The following is a 24,543-nucleotide window of genomic DNA, read 5'->3' as shown; positions in this document are numbered from 1 at the left end:
TAAGGAAGTGATGAGTTTTGAATATATATCTTTGTAATATAACTTATTTAACGTTCGTATAATTTAATCTTTAATGATGGCTGCGTTTAATAACTAACTTGCACAACTCCTGAAAATTTAACAATTGGCTCTCTCAAGCCAGTATGAACCTGCTCCCATGCACCACTGTTTTACCTGTCACAATATTGCAGTGTAGCCGTGGTAACATACAGTATGTGGCAGGGGACTGGGAATAATATGGCTGGGATGACTCTGAGCCATGGATGATCAATGACCTCAGGTCACAGTAGAAGAAAGGAGCTGGGTGTAGCACTATGAGTTACCTCAGCTATAGGAGTTATTTACTTTCCTGTTACTGGTGTAGCAAATTACTCCAAACTTAGTGGTTTAAAATAATGCAAATTTGTCATCTCACAGTTTTGGAGGTTAGAAGTCAGAAAGGGGTCTCACTGAGCTAAAATCAGTCTCTTGGCAGGGCTGTGTTCCTTTTGGAGGTTCTAGGGGAGAATTCTTTTTCTTTCTTTCACCAGCTTCTAGAGGCCACCTGCATTCCTTGACTCGTGGCCTCCTTCCTCTATCCTCAAAGCCAGCAACGTTGGGTTGATTCCTTTTCACGCTGCCATCTCTTTGGTTCTCTCTTTGGAAAGCTGATTAGCAACCTTAATTCCATGTGCAACCTTAATTGTACGTACCTGAACATAGGTGCCAGAGACTAGAACGTGGATATCTTTTTTTTTTTTTCGTGGATATCTTTGACAGGCCATTTTTCTGTCTAACCTAGAATGTTAGGTCTGCAGGTGGCTCTGCACAGACAGGGCCCCCAGAGCCCTTCTGGAGAAGTTGCTTAGAGTCCTAGAAGATGAGATACACGGAGGGTTTCACAAAACCTGCTGATTTGCCTCAGGTGATTTCAAGTGGCAATAAGTTTTATGGTGAAAATAAAACAATAGAGCACAGAGAGATGGGAAAGGGAAGTATTTAAGCAGATGCTCGGGGAATGTCTCTCTCAAGTGGCGATGGGTGGGCTAAGACCTGAATGATGAGGATGCAATCATACCCAGATCCAGGAAAGGCCAGGCCAAGTATAATGAGCAGTAGCACCAAGGAAAGGCTGGTGGTGTCTGGGGTTTAGCTCCCTCGAAACATCTTAAATAAGTTCAGTGAGTTCACTATTCAAACTCAGCTCTAAATGTCTCCTACCCAGTTCCCTCTTCCAACTAGATCTATCCTCCTAAATTCCTCCTGCAGAGAAATTCTGGGGTGCCACTGCAGAAAAACAGGTACAAAGTTTCTGAAGACTGAGGAACAGAAGGAAGGGTAGTGTAGGAGGCGAAGGGTGGTAGATTGTTCTAGTAATGTACCCCAGTGAGTCAGGCTTCTCTGTGTTCATAGCCTTTACAATTGATCTTCATGCCCCTTGTATCAAGAGGCAGTGTGTATTTCTCTACTCCCATCAATCTGGTCTGGCTGTGTGATTTGCTTTGATCAGTACAATATGGCAGCAGTGATGTACAAATTCTAGAGCCTAGACCTCAAGAAGACTTGAGGCTTTGCTATCGCCCTTTTGGAACATGAAGCGGGGAGGTCACAGGGACCAGACTATGTAAAGGCTTATTAACATGGTAAGGAATATGGACTTTGTTCTAAGTGCTCTGTGGGTTCTAGAAGGTTTTAATTAATAAGTGTTATGCTTCGGAAGATCACACTGGGTGCTCTGTGGAGGAAAGATTGCAGTTGGGCAAGGATGGAAGCTGCGGGGCCAGTGGGAGGTTTTTTGAGGCATCCAGACAAGAGATGGTAGCAATGGAGGTGGAAAATAGTGGACAGATTCGGGTCCTGCTAATGGATTGGCTTGGGAAGAAAATAGTGAATAACAGTCTTCTTTCTAAAAATGAAAGGCTACATAAATACATGTAGAATACAGTTATAAACTTTAAAAAATCTAATAGATTAATTATATAAATCTGTATGTTGGATGTGACCATTTCCTCCTGTAAGACTGGGCAGCAGAGAAAACCAGAAGGGAAAAAACAACTATGAAGTGAAAACACAGAGGAGAGCAGGGGTCGGAAATGAGGTGTGAGCAGTAAAATGTTTCTGCTTCTCACCTGCACCCCACCCACCTCCTGGACCTTTCCCTTGGGTTATGAGAGAGACCCCTGTATACTTAGACCAGCCCCACCCCCTTCCCTTTAAACAGCTCTAAAGGTATCTATTTCATGAAGGTACAAGTCCAAATAAATACCAAGGAACATAACATACCCTTTGGCATCCTTACCCCTAATCTAGGACTCATTCACCTTATTGTTTAAACTAAATAGTAAAGGGTTTACCACATGTGGGCACTAAACCTAGCAGAGAAAATACAGCCTGCAGTGGAGGTGAAGGAGCTGGGTTCTAGTTTTGCTTCTGCCAGTGTCTTTCATGTGATTTTGGATAAGGTATGTCAGGGCTCTGGGCCTATTCTGTCATTCAACTGTCTTGCTGTGACTGAGATAGGCAAAGCATTAAGGCACGGCCAAAGGAAAAAGTTACAAAATTTCAAGCCCAGAATTCCCATTTTTTGTAGAGCTCCTTAAAGTTGCAAGTCTTCAGATTTTGTCTCACTGAGTACTCGTTACAAAAATGTAAACTTTGGAGCTAACTGCTCAGGAAAAACTCATGCGGAGGGAAGTTCTTTTCTTTCTTTTATTCCTTCCCTACCTTCTTTTAATTTCATTGTAGAGTGACATATATTTTCCCACTGGATTAAAAAAATAAATAACGAAGACAATATGTCATAATAAAAGGCCTATAAGTTGCCTTCTTTAATCCTTTCCTTATATCCACCCATATAAGCACTCTTCGTTGTCCATTATCTCAATAATCAAGTGTGGTGACCAGCCATGGGGATGTGAAACCAGGCCAGAGAAAATCTTTACTTAGTTATCTTAATGGCTGTATGGGGAGGTATTGGTGGGGCTAGCTGGTCTCCCAATGTCACTGTAATAGCTGCTGCACATAGCAGGTTATTATGAAGTAGAATGTATGATTTCAAAGGACAGAGCTTCGAAGCTTGAAAGAAGTGCTTGACTTTCAGTTGTACGTAAAGATAGAGAACATATGACTCTACCGCACCAGGAAATGATGTTCACTCAGAGACTGACAATAACATCTAAGTAACGCAATGTCATAACTGGTCATTATCTGTACAACCATAGGAAGTTCCACACGGTTCTCAGTCTATAGATTCCTAACTGTAATATATTCAGATTTATTAGTTGAGATCTGGAAACAATGCATCTGACAGAACAAACAGATTAAGCAGTGGAAACATAAATTTCTCAGTTCAGTAAAATAAACTTACACAGGCTCTATAGCCAAAGTTGCACATTCTTTCTTTGGAATGTTAGTTCTGAAATGGCATTTTATTTTTAAATAATTGAAAATTCCATTACCTTACAAACCACAGAAATACACTTACAATATTTAATTCTGCCGCTTGGTGGTGCCATGGATAACTAATAATAATAATTTTAAAAAAATTCTGCAAGTTTGCTGGACAGCAGGACTTGGCTATTAGCAAATTGAAAAATATAATTAACATTTTTAAAAGTCTGTAATCCTTTTACACATTATAATGGCTGAAAAGTGCATATGGGCTCAGGCTTTCACTATAAAATCCCAGGCTTACTCATAGTCAAACAAGAAACCAGGATAGTTTTTTTAATCATGGAAAATTTCAAGTATTCTAAAATGCCAAAATAACTAACATCCCTGTCCCTATTACCTGGATAATCAATGTTAACATCCTGTCACATTTACTTGAAAAAAATTAAATGAAAATGAAGTTTATGCTCCTTTGTTCTTTTTCATTCCCCCCTTTTTTTTTCTCACTAGAGGCAATCACAACCCAGAATTTGATGTGTATCCTTCCAGTTCTTGTTTCTCTTTTTTTAGTACCTGTTCATGTGTCCATGAGCAGTACAAATGTTGCTTCATATTTTTTAAATGTATCTTTTCGTGCTGTAGTATATATACTGCAATTTGCTTTTTACATTTAACAGTGTTTTGTCATGTTGATATATATATATATGCCGATATATACAGATCTAGGTTATGAGTTTTAAACTGCTGTGTTGTAATTTATGGCAAACATATATTCTGAATTTATTTATACATTCCTCTATGAACATTTCAATGTTGCAATAAATGCAATGCTTAGAATAGCTAACATATAATACGTCCTCAAAACATATTTAATGAATGAAGCGGCATGAAATGTTTCAGGCAGACTATTTTTTGCTTCAATCGTCCAGTTATTTGTCCTTAACGTCCACTCTCTCTGCCTGAGCGACAGGGGTCATTCCCTGAAATTTCCTAAAGGTTTGTTTCCCAGTCCACTGAGAAAAGGCTCTGATGTAGTCCCCGTATGGTGGCAGGGGTGGGCGAATGGAGTGGGTAGAGAATGGACACAAAGACATCTCAGTGTCAAAATATAAGACAATGGAGGTTTGTCTGGTCTGGAACAGGGGAGGGTGGCAGCAGCGAGCGTTATAAATTTGGGGGAGGTCTGAGAGTTTACAATGCAGGGCATGTCCGGGGCTACCATATCCGGAAAACGAGGTAGCAGAATATAGAGGTCTTTCAGTGCACCTTCTGAAAGACGTAACCATCAAACGTCAGACGGTTGCCATGGGAACCAGCGGGGGAGGGCGGTGTGTCCGGCCAGAATTCTTGATGCGCTTAGGATGTTTCTTCTTCCGGTCCTCGGTTCTTCACAACCACCGCCCCTCTCCACCGTCCCCCGCCCATTCTGTGGGCTCTCATCATTCTCTTCCCCTTTTCATTCTCTCCTTCCCTGTTCTAGGCCGCCATCTTGGACCATGCGTCAAGATGGCGCCCCCCAGTCCCAGAGGCAGAGCCCAGGAGCGCCGGGGAGCCTGCGCGCGCACGTGCTCGGGCGCGGAAGGGTGGGGGCCGTGATGTCAAGACGTTGCCCCGCCCCCGGTGGTCGCTCCGCCCCCGGCCCCACTCCGCCTTCCTCTCACCGGGCGAACCCGGAAGTGGAGGAGGAGGTGCGGCGGTGGTGGCAGAGTGGGCAGGCGCTGGCGGAACCGTACCAGGCAGCGTGTCTGGGGTTGGGGGCGAGGGGGCGGGGCTGAGCGGCCTGGGCATCCTGGCCTGGACGGGGCGGGGGAGGCCATGGCCTCGGCAGAGTTGCAGGGGAAATACCAGAAGCTGGCTCAGGAGTATTCGAAGGTACCCGTCGTATGCGGGGAGTAGGGGGTCCCCGGCCCTGCGGCCTCGGGTTGCCTTGGCAGCGACTTGTCGGGACACAGGGGGACGGCGGAGGGGGGAACGTGAGCGCGCCCCTTCTCTCTCCTCCGCCTCTTCTGTCCACCATTACCGTGCCTTCACCTGCAGCTCTCAGGAGATGGGGCCGGGCGGTGTCTGGGTCCGTGTGCGTTTCTGCGGGAAGGAGCAGGAGTTTGATTCTTCCTTCTCACTGAACTAGCGGGCTTGGACTGGGATGTCAGAAATCCTGGTTTCCGCCTCTGGTGCTGGTCGGGAGGGGACGGGGAAAGGTGAGGACCATCCCTCCACGGCTGCTTCCTCAATTTTCCCAGCCCAGCAATGGGAAGGATCAAGTTTTCTCCTTTCCCACAGGGATGATATGAGGATAAAGAGATTTATCAGCCCCCAGTCAAGTCAGGAGTGTAAATAGAGTCATGCGTGTAAACTGCTTCACCAGAGATGGGTGGTTATGAATGGGTTCAGTGCTTTGGCAAGATGTTGTCTGAAAATGAGTTTGAATGACTAGGGCTTGAGTGCTAGGGCTGTGTCCTTTTATCTCTCTGTTTCTTGGATCACCTGGACTGGGGAAGAGCACCCAGCAGGTGCTCAATACATGTTGAATTAAGCAAAGTAGGGACCTGTCCCTTTGTTGTATTTATGGCATCAGTATTTTAAACGATGGAACCCTTTTCTCCGAGAAGGGTGGTGCTGCTTTAATGGGTAGGGTGGTTCTGCCTCAAGAATATTCTAATGAAGTACTGAAAGCAGAATCTTACATTTTTGGAAATTGATTCATTAGTCATTAAACTTCATTTTCAGTGATCTTGGTATTCATGGGAGCAACTGGAAGACTTAGTCCCTTTTTTACAATTTGGAGAAACTGAGACACATTTTTAAATTTCATGTAACAAATATGCAGCAGGGCAAAATGAAATATTCTTTGAAAAATAAAACCTGTGCCTAAACATACACACGTAAGTCTTTTGACCGTCAAATGGGAGCCTTTTGGGATGCTACACTTATTCCATGGGTGCTACCATTGGCAAAACGTCTTGTGTTTCCATATGAATTTGCCTTAAGGGCCTGTGGCATCATGTTAGTGATGGCAAGTTTTTATCCTTTGAAGGAATATTTTTTTGTTTGAAAGGGCCAGAACTTATTTGGAACAAATCCATGTGATGAAGTGTGGTGGGTGGAGGATGACAGTACTCAAACTTGGCTCTACTATTTTTGGGTGAAAATGTTTCATGAGTATAAAGTAAGGGGACTGATTTTCTCTTCTGGAGAGTAAACAAGCTCACAAGGCAATTCCAAATGGCAGAAGAGTTTCCAGAAATATTTTGCACAGTGATTGCATTGCTGAAATAATTGTACAGCCTCCCAGAAGTAATAAAAACTTTGAAAGATTTTATTATTTTGGATTTGTAAGCTCTTTTGTTCAGCAGACAATTAGTGCCACCTGTGAACAATCTGCCGGGCCCTGTTGAGTGAGGCAGAGTTCCACCTTAAGGAGAACCCTTTAATAGAATGTTCATCTATTGTACATAATTATGATACGGGATGACAAGTGTTAGCTCAGTGGGAGCACAGAAGAAACGGTGGGTAAGGGTAGAAGTTACTTAGATTGGGGAGTAGGGAATAGGGAGGAAGGGATGGATGGTAGTACTCCAGGCAAAGGAGACAGTCTCTGTTTGCTGACATGAAGGCATGTTCAGATACACGACAGAGAGTGGTGAAATATGGTTGGAGGGATAATTTGGACCCGATCATGAAGGGTTGTGGTTGTCAAAAAGTTTGAACTTTGAGTAATGGAGAGACGTTAAAGGTTTTCGAACAGGAGAGTGACATTGCTTTTAGAAAGAAAACTGGTAGCTGTGTGGAGGATGGACTGAAATGGGGAAAGATTGGTGAAAAGAAACCAGACTGGAGGCTCTTTGAATAATTTTGGGGAGTGTAACGTAGGATTAAATAAAGTTTTGTGGCTGTTGAGACGGAGAAGGGGGGCTTAGATTTAGGAATTACGGTTAAAAAATATGGTTTAGTTTACTTCTTTTTTGTGTGCCTGCTTTACACATAGCAGCAACCTTATGAAGGATATAAAGGTGTCAAGGCAGTCATCCTTGTGTCTCATTCATTCTGTGGGATGTGATGAGTGAGGGAAGACTGAGAGTTGACCCTGAAGGTGACCCGTGGACTGCTCTGAGGGAACACCACTGCCACTGGCAGAGGAAGGTGGGCAGAAAGGTGAGCCAGTTTGGAGCGAAGTTTAGGTGCAATCATAGTATTTATGGTTGGAAGGTACACTGAAGCTATCTTATTCACACAGTAGCTTGAGATGATGTTGGGGTAATTGCTGAAAATTTCTAGTGGAGAGGGACTGGCTGAAAGTCAGGACAAAGGCCAAAGCTTTTGTAATAATTCCCATAAAGACAATAGTTCCTATAAAGACAGTAGTTGAACTTTGAGAGTTAATCACTTTAGGTAGATTCTTTGGGGAACACCTGTGGGAGGGATGTGACAGTAGGAGGAAATGCTGAGGAGACTATAGGAGGTCTGCCAGACTTCAGGTTATCTCCCATATTGGGACAGACCATTTTTCATCCTTTTAATTGCAGTGTGATGGAAATTTCAGAATGTGAGAACACGGATTGGTCAAAAGATTTCATGTGCTTTTTATTGCCTGTCAGTTCTAGTGCCAAGCAATTTCTAGATAAGATCTATGCTATCGATACCTTCAGCCCTGTGCCTATGGAAGGGGGTATTCTACCTTTTTGATAGCTTCCCTGGTGCAGAAATTGTGGGCTGATGTTGAAATCCAGTTACATCTTTCTTTTTCCTTATTTAGGATACAAAGGAAAAAGATTTCCTTTTAATATGTAGAAGGAGGCCTGCAAATCAAGAGAGCAGCAAGCATGATCCCTAAACCAAGGACATTTGCAGAATCTTCTCATTCTTATTTAATGCAGATCTTGGCCTGTGTTCTGGGAAGGGGCCCATTTCTTCCTTTGTAACTTCTATCATCATCTTTTTTCCCCCTGAGAAGGAAAAAAGCTGTATGAGGAGCTCCCATTAAAGAGACTGAGAGTTTCCTTAGATAAAAGATGAACCATGGAGGCTGAAGCAGGTGAGAATTTCTGAGGTGGACAGGTTGCTGAAACTGTGTTATGGAAAGGTCAGTAAAAGTGGAGATTAAGACCCTCTGGTTTGGGCAATTAGGTGATCACTGGAGGCTTTAAACATTTCTGGTTTAACAGAGTTTGGGGGAGGGGAATGGTATGTAGAAGCTGGTTTTCAGAGATTTATGAAGTTAATAGGTAATAGACGGAGGCTGCCCCTTTGAGACGTGAGGGAAAGTTAATCAAGCCCTCATTTTTCAAAGACCATTTCTTACTTGGTGTTTCTTCCACGGCCTGCTCTGCTTCTGATGCTCTGGTATATCTCATTCTGGAGATGAGGCTGAGAGCATGCAGTCCTGGCTCATTTGATTTCAGCCTGCTTTCCCTGAATGGGCTTCTGCACTCTTGCCTGGCACCATGTTAACGTGTAGGCAAGTTTGAAGTTCTAATCTTTCCAGTGTTTGTGTTACTCTGGGTTCTCAAAGTGTAGACCCTGGATCAGCATCATCAGTGGCTGGGAATGGGTTAGAAATACAAATTCTTAGGTCTACCCAGGACTTACTGAATCTGAAACTGGTGGTCAGACCCAGCAGTCTGTGTTGTAACAAACCTCTCCAGTCATTTGGATGCATACCAGAATCATTGCTCAGGAAATGGTATCAGTATAGTAGCTTTTGCTCAGATGATCTTCTTAAAGCTCTTTTCAAGGCAATAAAAGCCAATGGGGGGACTTCCCTGATGGTCCAGTGAGTAAGACTCCACGCTCCCAATGCAGGCGGCCTGGGTTCGATCCCTGGCCAGGGAACTAGATCCCACATGCTGCAACTAAAGATCCCGAGTGCCGCAAGGAAGATCCTGCATGCGGCAACGAAGATCCCATGTGCCACAACTAAGACCTGGCACAGCCAAGTAAATAAATAAATAGTAAAAAAAAAAAAACGCTACAGTAATCAAAACAACGTGATACTGGCAAAAAAAAAAAGCCAATGGGAAAGGTAAACATCCATTATTTCTCTAACAGTTGACTTTGCAATTGATGCTTCTTTAATTACAAAGGAGATTGCCTTTTGAAACTTTTTAGACTTATACTCTTAGAGATGCTCATTTTGGGAAAGGTTCAGTCTTGATTTGGTGTGTTTGCTTTCCAGATAGCAGGGCTTGGCTGAACCTGATTGATCACCCTCTCTTGTAAGAGAAATAGACTCTGGGGCTGGATTGGATTAAAATGGAGTATCACCTTTTTTCTACCCTGATGTAGGGTTCACTACTAAAGGTGGATTGGAAAACGGTCTGTGTTCAGTGCTATCCAGGGGAACTTTCAGGAGAATGAGAACGTTCTGCATATTTGCTGTCCAGTAGGGTGACCACTAGCATGTGGGCTATTGAGTACTTGAGATGTGGCTAGCTGAGCTGAGGAAATGAATTTTGGATTTTATTTACGTAATTTAAGTTTAAATAGGCACATGTGGATATGGCTACCCTGTTGAGCTGTGCTAGCTTAGCCCCTAGATCATCACAAACGTAAGTGTCTATGTGACTCACCTGAAGACCTTGTTAAACTGCAGATCCTTTCTCAGGAGGTCTGGGGTGGGGCCTGAGATTCTGCTCCTAGGTGATGCTGCTGCAGCTGTCCGCAGACCGTACTTTGAATAGCAAGGCAAGTGGTGTCCTACTCTCCGTCTTCAATTCAGCTGAATTTCCAACCAGTCCCTGGTGAGGCAGCTAGATTACAGGATTGGGAGTGGGGGTTTCGTCCTAATGAATTTCCTTGCATGGGAGCAGGAGCTAGAGAAAGGGTCTTGTTTGAGGGCAGCTCTGTAAAAAGGTTTTCTTCGCAACTCAGTGACAAAATGACCCCAGCCATTAGTACATAGTATGTAGCCTTCAGTTACTTTATCCTTTTCCACTGCGAGGAGCAAGTTAGTAGGCGGAGAGAAAGACTAAGTGGTATTCCCAGCACTGTAGAATACCTAGAACTGGGAGTGTTTTTAAGGATCATCCAGGCCAGAGATACTGAAGCTGTGGTTTGCAGATGACTCAGGTGTGCTGAAATCAGGGTTTTGGTGAGGCTTAGGAATGGGCTTCAGGTTATCTGCTGCATACATTACTTTGTAATGGAGAAAAGCTATACATCTAGAGATTTGTTTTATAGGGTCATAAAACGTGTATAAATGTCAGAATGTCCACTGTATGGAAAGTTATCTAAGAGTGATTCTAACACAGAAGATTCTAGCTTTCTCTTATAGTTGTTTAATGTGTTGCATTTAAACACCTTTTATTTACACCACTTAATTTGATTAATTAACTAAAAATTTATTGAGTGCCTTCTCTATCCATAGCATTGATCTTTCATTGTATGCAGGAGATACAAGGAAGTATACTGTAGTCTCTATTGTGAAGGACAGTTTAATTGGCACATGGGACTTGAGTATAGAAATCATACATAAATTAGTAAACATAAAATGTACTGCTTTAAAAAGTAAAATTAAAACTGAACAGTTTAAATAAGAGATGTCTTATTACTAGCAAGTGCCCAGGGAACTGAGGGCAAGGTCACTGTGGACCATAGGGGCACTATAGAGAATGGTTAGGGAAAGTTTATGGAAGAAGTAGGACCAGAGTAGGAGGTAGGCTCTAGAAGAACAGTTGGGGTTTGGTTGGTCAAAATGAGAAAAGGCTGTGTTTTCAGAGTAAAGGTGAAGCTAATCAAAAGATTACAACACAATGAAAAATGAGGTTTGAAAAGGACTAAGGGTTTCTGGGTTGGGATTCAGAGGACCATTTCTCTACTGAATGGAACAAAAGTGCATGGCACAGCTGCTGGAAATAGGCTATGTCACCTTCTGGAGAATTTTTCTGTCCTAGTGGAGACTTCAGGGCAATTGTTTCTCAGTTACATCCACATCCACTGGAGTCTCCACACTAGTCTCCTAGAGGCATTAGAGACCATCGGTAACTGTTTCTGAAACAAACACTGCATTTGCCTCCCACTGTGGTGAATGCTGGTGAGGAGAAAGATAAGATTCTAAAAGACCAGACTGGTCACAGCAGTATCCACATTTGACAAGATGTTGGTCAGTAATGCAGAGATGTGGCAGTAGTGATGCTGAAATGCAGGAAGATGCCAAATGCCAAGTGCAGGTAACAAGGCAGTGGAGTAGGCCAAGCTTATCCTTTTCTACCTACCAAACAATAGAAAGGGATTTTCGATAAATACTTCTAAAAGCTGCATTTTCTGTTGAATGTTTCCATTGAAACTGTGTTTGAATTGTTACCAATTTAGCAAACAATATTTTCCAAAGGAAAATCGAAATCATTTTTCATTATAATCAGATTAAGTTCCAAACAGCAGTAATTTGAAAACTTTAATTTTGCTTTTATGACACAGTAGGCTGTTCAGTTTGCTTTATGTAGCTTATAAGTGTGCCTTAAAAATTAAAGGTGAGGTTTTTTTTTTGTTTGTTTGAAAACTGATGTAGTTCTGGTCCTACAGAAAATTGTCAGTTCAGCAGATTTCAGGCTTCATCCCTAGTCCTTGAGGCAGTCATTAGGACCTTCTAAATACCACATAAAGAAGATCAGAGAGCAAAGTTAGAACAGGGGTATGAAATGAAACCTAAAGACTGAAGTAGTATCGCTGTCCTTTGGCTATATGGATTTGAAAGTATTTCTTGAATTCTCTTACCTAGGTAGCACATTATCCAAGAATATGTTGATATTGCTTAAAAGGTAAAATACTACACAATGGAAGTCAACATTAAAGTGGTATTTATTTCTCTCTTCTGAACTTCTAGAGCAGAGTGTAAAGAGCCTAATAGCAAATATTTTAGGCTTGGGGCCATATGGTTTCTGTTGCATCTACTCATCTCTAATGTCATTGTCACACAAAAACAATCATAGATAATTCATAAATATTCAAATATTCCTACTCTTCTGGCATAGAAAAAAGTCATTTCTGTTCTCAGGAGACAGATGTGAGCTATGCAGAACTAGAAGTAGATTTTTTTTTAAGCTCATAGATAAAATTCTCCCATTCATTTAGTTTCTCAGAGAAGAACCTGGTCTATCATGGTCTCTGTACTGAGTCCTCAGAAAATTAGTCTGTAACCCTTTTGCTTCAGCTACACTGGGCTGGTATATTTATACTCACATGCTCTGTGTTGTGCTTGCTGATAACTACAGAAGGTTTATCTTTCAAAACCCTGCTGGTGGTGGTGATATAGATGTATACCTAAGTAGAAATTCATCAAGCTGTATAATTTCTGTTTTGTATATTTTATTTAAAATAAAGTTAGACCTCAATTAAAAAAAAAAAAACTGTGAAAGAAGCCCAAGTCCTACCTCTTCAAAGGCTTGTGTCACCTCTCCAGCCCACTACTTTTCTCATTTATATGTAGCTTTATAAAATAGTAGCCAATATTGTCTAATGACATTATGCCTGGAGTCAAAACTGCTGCTTTCTGAATCTCAGCATTGCCACTGAACTTCTCTGTACCTTGGTTTCATCTGTAAAATGGCGATAATTATAGCACCTATTTCATAGGGTTGTGAGGATTAATGAGGTAGTGTATGTAAAGTATTTAGGACAGTGCCTGGTATGTAACGGAGCATTCAAATGCTAGCTGCTATTATTATCAATTTCTAAATTGAGCTTGCTTCTTAGTTGCTTTTGAACACTGCTTCCACTGATGCCTGATTAAAAGTCCTCCATTCCTGAGGCTATTGCGGGCGATGATATTTGCATGACTAATATTAGGCACAGTGTACTGCTGGGTATGTTGACGCCCTATACTTTGATTTTCTGTTGAATTCTTATTCCATAATCAGTCCAGTTGTATGTATTTTACAGATGAATGGTGTGTCAGAGTTTCAAGGAAAATGACATACTCAGTACCCTATTATCTATTGTATTAGTTTTTATTTAGGGAGGTGATTGGTTTCATAGAAAGAACCATGTGCGGGAAGTCGAGAGACCTGGGCTTTAGTCTCAGTTTTGCATTGATTAGTTTTATGTCATTGGGCAGCTCAGCCTCTGTGTCCTTATTTGTAAAATGGCAGACTGATGATCTCTACTGTTCCCTTCCGGGCTAATGTTCTTGTTCTCATATATATGTGAGCAGATACTCAGCGTACTGATTCCTGTAAAGTTAGGGTAAGTGATTTCCTTGCTATAAGTGATTGCTTTATATTAAAAATTAATTATTACCTCCTCTGTTTTCAGCTTCGGGCTCAGAATCAGGTCTTGAAAAAAGGTGTCGTGGATGAACAAGCAAATTCTGCTGCTTTAAAGGTAGGCTACAGGGTATTTTGTGTTGTGAGGGTTAGGTTAGTGTTTGGTGAAGCTCACAGCAGGGAATTCAGCTCAGTTTTCTGGGTTAAATTCCCAACTCTGACAGTGACTCACTAGGAATAGGGGAGGGTAATAGAGTTTTTTGGTGTTTAACTTTCCTACTTGCTTAGGTATGAATGTGATGTGCTTTGACTTCCTTAGCTAGAAATTACAAAAATGTATTATTGGACTGTGTGTAGTGCATTTCTCTCATACCTTGCTTCTCTCATAGCTAAATTCATCAGGATTAATGGGGCTTATTATCTGGCTTCATCTGATAGCACTCTGTGGGGCTGTGTCATATTCATGTTTATATCCCTAGCATTCAGCCGATGGTTGTCCCCTACTAAATGGATTTGAAAGTGTGAATCATTTAGTCCATCAATCTTGCTTTGAGGTCGAGCTGTTTAATAGTAATAACCTGTGTTAATGAGGACTGTTTGAGTGATACATCTTACCATCAGCACCTTTAACTGAGAGGAGAAATATGGTGGGAGTTGCAGGAATATGTTTCTACCTCATTTTAGTAGGCATATAATAAGTACTGCTTAGTGATATTTTTAATTGGAAAAATTCATTCGAGGATATGGATTCCTTCTTGGCCAAGCTTCAGTTAATACTGCCTACTTCATTCTTTCGCTCTCTCCCTTGCTTCCTCTTTAGAGAAAAGGGCTTAAGATTCCCTTTACTCTTCTCTCTTTCTGGAGTAGGCCCCAACCAGTGACATATCCTGAGAATTTCCACTCAGGTCTCCAAGACCCAGAGATACGTCCTTTCACGTGGCTGGTGTTGGATCCTCCACTAGAGAAATCTGTGTCTTGAGGGCGCTCCCTCCTCAGGTGCTGTTCCACAGACTCAGGGCTGAGATAGTTCAGAGCATCTTACCCATACTCCCAAAGCTCTCTGCGCCCAAGCTGAGATGATTAAAAATAAGCTTTAAAGTCAGGATATGTTAGCCAAGTTATTATTTTGCCTAAATCACTGAAGAAATGATTATTATCTCTCCTCATGATGTTTAAAACCTATTACTGGGGAAGTATTTCCTAGCTCGTCTTAGTAGCCCACTCTGGTGTTTGACACCCTCCTGTTGCTGGTTGTGTCCAATTAACCCTGTGATAGTGGCCGTGGTGGCAATAGCAGGCTCTATTTATTGAGCACCCACTGTGTGTCAGGCATTACGCTAGCACATTACATCCATTATCTCAGTTTTCACAACAGCTCTGTGAGGGCAGACGCCACTATTATCGTCCTCATTGCAGAAACTAGGGTTTACAGAGAGATTGGGATGGATGTCTTCTGAAATTACTGATTGGTTAATGGAGTTGGAACATTAGTCAACTAGTGATTAACTAATTATAAGGATGTAAAGAAATTACTTTATGTTTTACTATTCATCACAGTGGTCATTAAAATCATAGTGAGAATGACAGTTTGCCAGTTTGCTCAATGGGAATGTTAGGATGTCTGTGTTAGAGTAGGCATTTGATTATATTGGGTTTGTCTCTTCAATGAGTTGTTAGATACAGTAAGCATTCATTGATTTGAATTTCTGTAATTTGAAACATATAGTAATTTGGACATGGGCTGAGCCTAAGTTTACCATTGAACTTCAAGTAAAAATTAAGGACTTACTAAACAAACAACAGAAAAGGAAAATGTTTTTCTCTTTAATGAACACATATGCTATCCCTCTAGCTGTGCCCTCAACATGCAAATAATGTCAATAGATTGCAGACACCAGCCTCTGGTTTTTAGGTTGCTGTTTCAATATCCTTAAATCCCCTGTTCATTAAAACTTGACCTCTTAGCTTTATAGTGGTTTTTCAATGAAAGTAATAAAAGCACAGATCTTTCAGTATATGGTAGTATATGGCCATCTGTGTTTGATTACCAGTGAACGCAAAGTTGTCAGAACGTTGTAAGGAAAATATAGTTAGAATAATTTTTTTTTTTTTTTTGCCACGCTGCGTGGCATATGGGATCTTAATTCCCCAACCAGGGATCAAACCCATACCCCCTGCATTGGAAGCACAGAGTCTTAACCACTGGACTGCCAGGGAAGCCCCAGAATAATATTTTTTTTAAAAAATAGAGTGAAACTAAATATTTCTCTTGTTTCCCATTTTCTTACCCTTACCATGGTATAAGCAGTACAGAATGGTCAGTAGAAGATGTGTTGTTTAGATTTTGTTGCTATTTTCATTTTAAGACATCTGAAACTATTCTTGTGGTAGGATAATATTGATTTTTATCTTTGACAAATCAGAATAATTTAAAGTGTATTAAAAAGACTTTATTTCGACTGACTTAAATTCAAGGAGGATTTATGGGAAATAGTGAATACAAATATATTTCTTCCATTCTTGCTTACTAAAGGGCATCATCAGGAGTCTGAGGTTCTCTTTAAGCTTTCAAGTTTATAAAATTGTAGTCTCAGACTTTGTGTCTCCTCACTGCCAGACACAAGTATAAGAACATTACATAACAACACATAGTTGTGGATATTTTACTCTAGGTCGATGACTGTTACTTCAGTATATATACTCCTTTAGTTTTATTTTTAAATACGCTTGGTTTGGCCAGAAAATGATTTTGCCACAAAACAGACCTAAAAACATAGGAACTGTAATGATAAACATACAACTTGAATTCCTTAAAGCAAGAGGTTTTGATTATATTTTGGTGAAAGAAAAAATATTTTTTTTCCATTATTTTTAAATGTTAAGGCTAAATTACAAGGAATGGTCTCTTTTCACTTTGATGTAGGAACAACTGAAAATGAAGGATCAATCACTGAGAAAACTACAGCAGGAAATGGACAGTTTGACATTCCGAAATCTGCAGCTTGCCAAGAGAGTAGAGCTACTTCAAGATGAGCTGGCTCTAAGTGAACCCCGAGGCAAGAAAAACAAGGTAGGTCAAGTAAAAGCAAGTTAGTGTGACCTTGTCATTAGGTACAGACATCTCCAGGCCATCCTGGTTTTAACAGAAGACCTCACCTCCAAATACTCTAAAGTTCCATTATTACACCTGGATATTGGGTTAAGAAAGCAGACATTTATTATTAATATATACCAGTATTAGAGGCATTTTCATATGGAAGTGAGTTTTCAAGAATTTATTAGGGGCTTCCCTGGTGGCGCAGTGGTTGAGAGTCCGCCTGCCAATGCAGGAGACATGGGTTCGTGCCCCGGTCCGGGAAGATCCCACATGCCGCAGAGCGGCTGGGCATGTGAGCCATGGCCGCTGAGCCTGGGCTTCTGGAGCCACAACAGTGAGAGGCCTGCGTACCGCAAAAAAAAAAAAAAAAAAGAATTTATTAGGAGCCAACATGCACATAGTTGATTTAGTGACTGAGAAAAGTGAAAGGAGTGTCTCATATTGGTCAAAATTATGGATATTTTTTAGTTATACTGAGTTGCCATTAACCCAAGGTAGGGCAGATAGAATGAGAAACATTGTCAAAGTGTAGCTGCTGTCTGTGAAAGTAGCAGTTAAAGTACTCATACATTAGGCTTGTAAGTTTGTTGCAGATGTATTTTCTTCGGGTGTTTATTCTTAGGAGTTCAATTTGGTATTATTGTCCTGAGATGTAAATATGATTTTTTCCCTTCTGGTTTTATGTCGTGAGGTGAGATTCTGATTACTCTAAGATGGATGATCCAGTACTTTTGATCATTCTGTGATTTAGAAGTTGTTTCTTTTTTAAGGGCAGGAGCTAGTGATTGAGTCTTTAAAAGTCTTGCATGTTTGTAGAACAGCACCCCACAAATTTGTGGGTTGAGGCAATAATAATAGAATGGTTGGAGGGAAGAAGGCCCGCAGTAACTCTGAAGCAGCATGGTGTGGAGGGAAGAGTGCTGGCTTTGGAGTTGAGCCCAGGCTTGAATTCTTTGTCTGCCATTTATAGTTCTATGACTTTAGGCAAATTTTTTAGCCTTGCAACCTCAGTTGTGGGGAAGATACTCTCAGGTTTGTTGTCAGGATTAAATGGGATCATGTAAAAGTACCCAGGACTGTATTTGCCATATGATGGGCAGTTGACATAATTATGTGTTGGTATATTTCCATACGCATTTCCCCTACATGGAAGAATTCTCTAGAGTGGTAATTTTCAAATAAATGGGGAAGAGAGAGGGCAAAACAGATATGTATTAGAATCACTTGGGAAACTGTCAAAATACACATGCTCTGGAAATTCTGAAAGACCCTTGGGGAGCGAATAGCCATCTGTATTTCAAACATGCTCCCCAGGTTAGTGAGATCCTCTCCCAGGGCTGTTTTAGCAGAGATTTGGGTATAATTACTTCTGAATTAATTTTAATAAGAGCTTTCCACATTTGGAAGCACTAAGGACCCAGAATATGTCATTCAACAGTGTTCCTTGTGTGCACATACCTCTTGTGTTCGCATTTAATGTTTATTTGTTTGTCTGTTTGTTACATAGCTGCTCCATTTTCAAAGGGCTTTCTAATCACTGGTTCACATTGGATCAGTAAATGACTTCATTTTAAGTGGGGAGTGAAGCACAAGAAAGGCAGAGGGGGGTGGTGACTGATGTCTGAACAGTTCATTGTTAGGCTGCCCCTTGAATAGTCTCACTTCTGTGTGTATTCCATGAAAACAGATGTTCATTATTGGCTCTTAAATAGTGCTGTTCTATGTAGAAAAAGTTAATATTGGTAAAAAGGCAAGTATTTTTCATAATCTTTGAGCTTTTTCCTTCTGTTTATTTATAATAGCTTTATCTTATGTTTTTTAAATTAGAAATTTATGTGAACTTCTGTATAAATGTGTTTTTGTGAATGCTGTTAATTTCTTAAAGGAGTTTTAACAACTCAGACTCATGGAATTGGTAAAACTGTCATTTCCCAAACCAAAAGATCAATTGAAATGATATTTATTAGCATATTTGTATTGCTAGCTTTCTGGGTCTGCTCTGTCTTCCAAAAGAACTACTCCTGAATTCATCTGCAAAGAATAGTGAGCCTTATCTGTTATTTTCTCTCTCTTTTTTAAGCTTTCCTGCTCATTGCAGTATTTGCAGTTCCAACTTGTGTCACATAGGAAAAGTTAAATGATGGACTGTATACCTTTTGCAGGATTGTTTGAGAATGGTGAACACGTAGAAGAGACAAGCTACTAAGGTGATAGAGAATCTGTGTACCTTAGGATGTTTCTCTAAAGGATGAAAGTTATGTGGACATAACTTATTCTTTCCATCAGAAAAGTGGAGAATCTTCTTCTCAGTTGAGTCAAGAGCAGAAGAGTGTCTTTGATGAAGACCTGCAAAAGAAGATAGAAGAGAATGAACGGTTGCACATACAAGTGAGAAAATCTTTCTGTTTTTCCATATGAATTTAAAAATGGGTTGTATGATCTGCAATGTGGAAAAACCAGTGCAAGATAGAGTGCTTTGTGTATGGGTGGGTGTTTTAATGTTTCCTGTGGTCCTTGGGTACATACGTCACTGTCATTCATTCATTTCTTAGATCTCATTCATGTTTTAATACGGATGTGTGCTTTGAATATACACTTGTTCAGAGTACAGCAGAATAACTTCATAAGTTAACAATAAAGAAGTATACTGGGCACTCTTCATTTTATATAGGAGGTGGTTGGATGGATCATTTAGATGGGGGCTTATCAATAAGTAGTGTTTGCTTTTTAATTTATGATAGCTTAGTTGGTTTTTATCTGTTTCCCTGTTAGTCTGTAAGGTCTCATTAGTGTATAGACCATGTCGGGTTTTGTCTGCCCAGCCTCAGGACAGGGCCTCACTCATGGCAGGCCCTCAAATATTTGTGGAATGTTGAGTAATCAGTGTCTGCTCCAAACCATTCAGCATGTTTTAAGAGTTATAGGGTAGTGGATTCAACTATGCCTCCTGATTTTTTGTGTGAAATGGTGAGCATAGTCAAACAGTGGAAAATAAATATGCATTCTCAGTCTTCGAAAATGTTTACAAAATGAACTTTTGACTTCATGAATTTTCTGTTAAGTATTCATAATTCTTAATTACTACTGGCTTCTCATTAAGGAAAGGAGCCTTACCTGCTTCAGGAGTAACACCTGTTTGATTTTTGATTATTTAATTGCAGAAGTCAGCCTAACAGAAAAGTTATACCCTGGTCAGTTGAGTTTTCTGTGTGCCAGAAATGGTTTAAAATAGAAATCCATGAGCCTGGGAGGAAGGAGGTACAGGCTTTGGAGTCAGTCTGTGACTGTGAGACATTTGACAAGTTAGGTCATCCCTTGAAGCTTCTGTTTCCCCATCTGTAAAGGAGGGATTACAAGTACACCACCTCTGACCTGCCGTGAGGCTCCACCGAGCTCATGCCTGCGTGGTTTTGCACAGTGAGCATATGGAACCTTATGGAAGTTGCTCAATGATTAGTCGCTGCAGTTGTTTTCTCTTCATTTGTATATATTGGGATGTTGTGAGAAGACACCATGATCTTTTCTTTTCAGTTTTTTGAAGCCGATGAGCAGCACAAGCACGTGGAAGCAGAGCTAAGGAGTCGGCTGGCCACTCTGGAGATGGAAGCGGCCCAGCACCAAGCTGTGGTTGATGGCCTGACCCGGAAGTACATGGAAACCATCGAGAAGCTGCAGAACGACAAGGCTAAACTAGAGGTAAGACCCGCCGTTGGTGAGAGCATGTGAAAAAATAGTCCAGGCTTTTGGAAATCATCCACCTGCTTTATAGAACAAAAGTTAGCCGTTCAAGGCAGGACTGCTGCCTGCAGCGTCTCCGCAGCGAGCTCACATCTGTGGCCTGAGTCCTCTGCTCTTCTTTTTATTTTTTTGACAGACCAATATGCATATAATTTTGGTTAGTTATATTTGTCACACCACATTTCTAGCAAATTGAACACAATTTCAAGTAAATAGCTATATAAAATTTATAGGGGAAAACCAGAAAATAAAAAAAAGGGTAGAAAAATTTTTTCTCTACCTGCAGGATTTCAAAATGGAAAGCCAAACAATATAGTTTGGCATAGTTTATTTTTAAAAATTTTTTATTTTTTTAAATTTTATTGGAGTGTAGTTGATTTACAGTGTTGTGTTAGTTTCAGGTATACAGAAAACTGATTCAGTTACACATACACACATATTCATTCTTTTTCAGATTTTTTTCCCATATAGGTTTATTACAGAATATTGAGTAGAGTTCCCTGTGCTTTTTTTTCCTTCTAAAATTCAGGTAAAATCTCAGACTCTAGAAAAGGAGGCCAAGGAATGTCGACTTCGGACAGAAGAATGGTATGTGGAAACGTGAATTCCAAGGGGCCCTGAAGTGAGAATCAGAAGACCCGAGTTTTGGTGTAGTAGCTCCTCTGTCTTAATTTTCCCACATTTGCAATGAGACAGGAGTAGATCGTCTCCATGGTCCTTTTCAGTTTTGTTATCTGTGGGACCTTATGAATTCTTTGTAGAGTGGCCTGTGCGTTAGTCCTCAGCCTGCAGATGTTTTGGACTGTGGCAGATGGCATTCTGGGGCTCCAGTACTGAGGACTGGGTCCTGTCTGTTTTAGACTACTCTAAAGAGAAGGCCTTCTCATTAGTCAGGAAAACTGACTAATGATCATGGTGTCAACCTTTTAATTTTAAATAATTTTAAATAAAATGAGGTTATGCAATCTATTGATAATTTGGAGATATTTATGTTTTAAAATATTACTTATCTCTAGGTAGTAAGAGCATGCACCAACACTTATTTGATAAATGACGTATTTTAGATTTTAATAAGATCAATCAAGTGCATTTTTTCAGTTTAGTTGCATTGAACATGCATGGTGTATCTATGGTCTTAACTGAATCAAAACCCAAAACGATCAGATTTTCAGCTCAAGAGAAAAAAAACGCTTTAATACTTTAAAAACGTTTACCATAATACTTGGACAAATATTTATGTGTTGTAAAGAGAAAATTTATGAGTTTGAAATGGCTCTAAGATTATTTTGAGCTTGGGGAGATAAACTTAAAATTGTATAAGATATTGGGACTGTGATAAATTCTTTGAAACTTCCAGTCATTCAACAGGAGTCTCAGGAGCTTTAGAATCAAGGCTTAGTATTTTTCTTATCTTCATTTTTTTTTTTTAACAACTCTCTACTACCAAGGGTATCCCAGATATCAGGTACCATCCTCTGAAAGCCTGGTACCAGCTGTTGAGGTAACAAGCAAATCATGACCTACTGTCTATTGATAATGTGGTTTTGTATTTTTTCTTTCAGTCAGTTACAGTTAAAGAATCTTCATGAAGATTTGTCAAGTAGATTAGAGGAATCCTTATCAATCATCAGTGAAAAAGTACCTTTTAATGATACAAGTGGGTATTATGTACAGTTTTCCATTATTTGCAACTCTGAACCTCTTTATGATAGCCAGCTAATTAAAATAATTTGTAATCTATTTGGCAGAAAATCTCTTTGGCCTAACAGAGGGTTGCTTTCTTTTTGTCCTTTTGATCAGCTTTGGCCTTCATGTTTCATAGGGAGATTTTAATTTGTCACATAACTATTCTGAAGCTAGGCTTCTTGGAAAAAGCCCAAAGCCACATTTTTTAATTGCATGTATTTAACATATCCCAAGGTGAAAACCAACTTTCACATAAAGTACCTGAATATTTGTACAAGAAAATTTGATCATGGTGGGCGGCAAGGTGGGAGAGGAGTAGCAGGATGGGTGGGAGGTGAATCTTCTTAGCCTGGTTATCTCCTGCCCTTTGGATAATCCCCAGAGATAGTTAGGGAGTTGACTTGGGTAAGCCCTGCTTCCTGCTCATCCTGGGAATGGTCTGGTAATTTACACAGCCAAGAGCAACAAAAAGAAGTTAAAAAAAGAAAAATCAACTTACATATATAACAGATGCCAAATTTGTAACCTTTAGACAGGTATTAAATCTAAACCTTGAAGACAAAGAAAACAATTGTTTTGATCCGGAAACTTAAATTTAAATTAGTACACATTTCCTTTTTTACAATTATATCATTGAAATTAATTTTTGACTTCTTCTCAATTTTTCTTAGGGAAGACCTAAAAAAAGAGGGAAGAAAAGACACCAAAGAAAAATAGTAGTTTGCTCTAACACTGAAATCAGCATATGTCATTATTATATCAAAAACCTAAATTCATCTGAAAACAACACCTGTTACTGCTTTCTACATTAATGTAAATAGCACCAGCATACTTTGATCCACTAGGCTTAAAACCTTGGCATTTCATTTTCCCCTTATTCCTTAGTCATCAGGTTCTAATCATTTCCTTCTGAGTCTCTTTGGGTTTATCCTTTCTTTTCCAGTACTAGTTGTCACCCTATTTTAGGTTCTTACCATGTCACAAGTAGGTTACTACTTTTAGTTCCGAATTAGAGATTATTTACTGAAAGTCTAAATGGGTGGGGAGCACAGGATATGCAAAAACGTATAAGACAAAAATCTCTACCTACCCTCAAGGAATGTATAGTCCAGTAGGGAAGAAATAAGGTAGAGAACTATCTAAAATATAAGCTAAGCTATTCCATGAAGAACCTCTTGGGGTTTCAGAGTAAGGATGATTACTACCGGTGGGGTTGTTTGGGGAAGCCTTTTGGAAGAAGTGTGCTTTGAGCTGGGCCAGGATGCAAAAGTAGGTTTTATTGGTAAGAGAGGTGAGGGAGAACGAGCCAGGGAATAGCATGGAGTGTGGTTATGTAGGATAAAGGTGCTGTCAGGGCCTGACAGCAGTAATTAGTTAAGTATGACTGGAGGCCAGAGTGGGTGGGATGTGGAGGCCAATGATGGGTAAGTTCTGAAAGGGAGGGTGGGGCTGGACCCTCAAGTTCTGGGCAAAGGGCTTGGGGGGACTTAATTTGCAAGTCAGTAGGTTGTTGCAGAAGCTTTTGGAAATGGCTTGGGGAAATTTGTGCACTCACAAAGTTCATCTGGCAACAGAGTGCAGACTACCCTGGAATGGGAGAAGGGGGCTGATGCTGTTGTGATGGTAGTCCTGGTGTGCTATGATGGGGGCTGGAGCCTGAGTTGTCAGGGAGATGCAGGGAGGCAAGGGAGCAACAGGAGGCAGTGTGGTGGAATGATGTGGTGCAGCTGACAGAAATCAAAGAGGCAGACGGGGAGCAGGTTTATGGGAAAGATGTTGACGGTAACTTTGTTGTGGCTTAATATTCTAACAGATTGGTGTGCATCTCTTTACCTACTGATGTGTACATTTGTGAATAAAAGCCTAGATCTGGGGAGAGAAACTGATGCACCAACTGATTGACCCAACTGGGATGGATGAGCCCCCCTGTTGGGAGTGGTGGGAATGAGGGGTGCATAGTACAAAGGGGCCTGTGCAGAGTGCACTGCAGTGATCAGGAAGGGAAGGGGCTGAGAAGCTGGGAAATGGGGTGAGCATTTATTATTTCTCAGTTAAGCTCTTTTTTCGTAAATGTAAAATGACTTAATGAACAGCCATTTTTGTTTTGTAGAATATAGTCAGTATAATGCTCTGAACGTTCCAGTCCACAATAGGAGACATCAGGTAAAGATGAAGTTTTTATTTTCAGTGATGTGTGTGTCAAACTTTTCAGAAACACCAATTAGTTGTTTGGGCCTCTGTTTAGTGCACCAAACCATTGCGTTTAACTTTTACTTTCTTTCCTCATACATTTTTAAAAATTGTGAAACTCGCTGTTTTTTGAATTTGTAAATAATATAGATTTTTGCTGTCTCTTGTCCGATAACATTAGAACTGAATTGTGGGATGCACTGATTTTTGAGTCATACCTTTCTTTTAGGTTTTGCACTTAAACAGTCTAGGTTAAGTGGAGAGGTA

At 40.5% G+C, this 24,543-nt stretch overlaps 1 protein-coding gene across 3 annotated transcripts in view; it reads left to right on the top strand.

Annotated features, from left to right (window-relative positions):
• The first annotated feature begins 5,135 nt into the window (after positions 1-5,135).
• PPP1R21 (protein phosphatase 1 regulatory subunit 21) overlaps positions 5,136-24,543 on the top strand; it is a 59,794-nt gene continuing 40,386 nt past the window's right edge. Inside the window, exons 1-8 of one of the 3 annotated variants that reach the window (XM_089922348.1) lie at positions 5,136-5,241; positions 13,615-13,683; positions 16,489-16,635; positions 18,949-19,050; positions 20,194-20,358; positions 20,930-20,988; positions 21,963-22,057; positions 24,197-24,249. In XM_089922348.1, coding sequence (XP_089778474.1) covers positions 5,185-5,241; positions 13,615-13,683; positions 16,489-16,635; positions 18,949-19,050; positions 20,194-20,358; positions 20,930-20,988; positions 21,963-22,057; positions 24,197-24,249 — 747 coding nt within the window. In that variant the 5' untranslated portion in view covers positions 5,136-5,184. Of the gene's footprint in view, positions 5,242-5,263; positions 9,389-13,614; positions 13,684-16,488; positions 16,636-18,948; positions 19,051-20,193; positions 20,359-20,929; positions 20,989-21,962; positions 22,058-24,196; positions 24,250-24,543 lie in introns of those variants that run through there. The other 2 variants (XM_022573895.3, XM_022573896.3) reach the window with 2 other exon arrangements.

This window comes from Delphinapterus leucas, chromosome 13, assembly GCF_059928025.1.
Source record: "Delphinapterus leucas isolate spDelLeu-1000000601 "Yukka" chromosome 13, BTC_Dleu_Yukka2, whole genome shotgun sequence".
NCBI lineage: Eukaryota > Metazoa > Chordata > Mammalia > Artiodactyla > Monodontidae > Delphinapterus > Delphinapterus leucas.
This window is presented reverse-complemented; position numbering and strand designations above follow the sequence as displayed.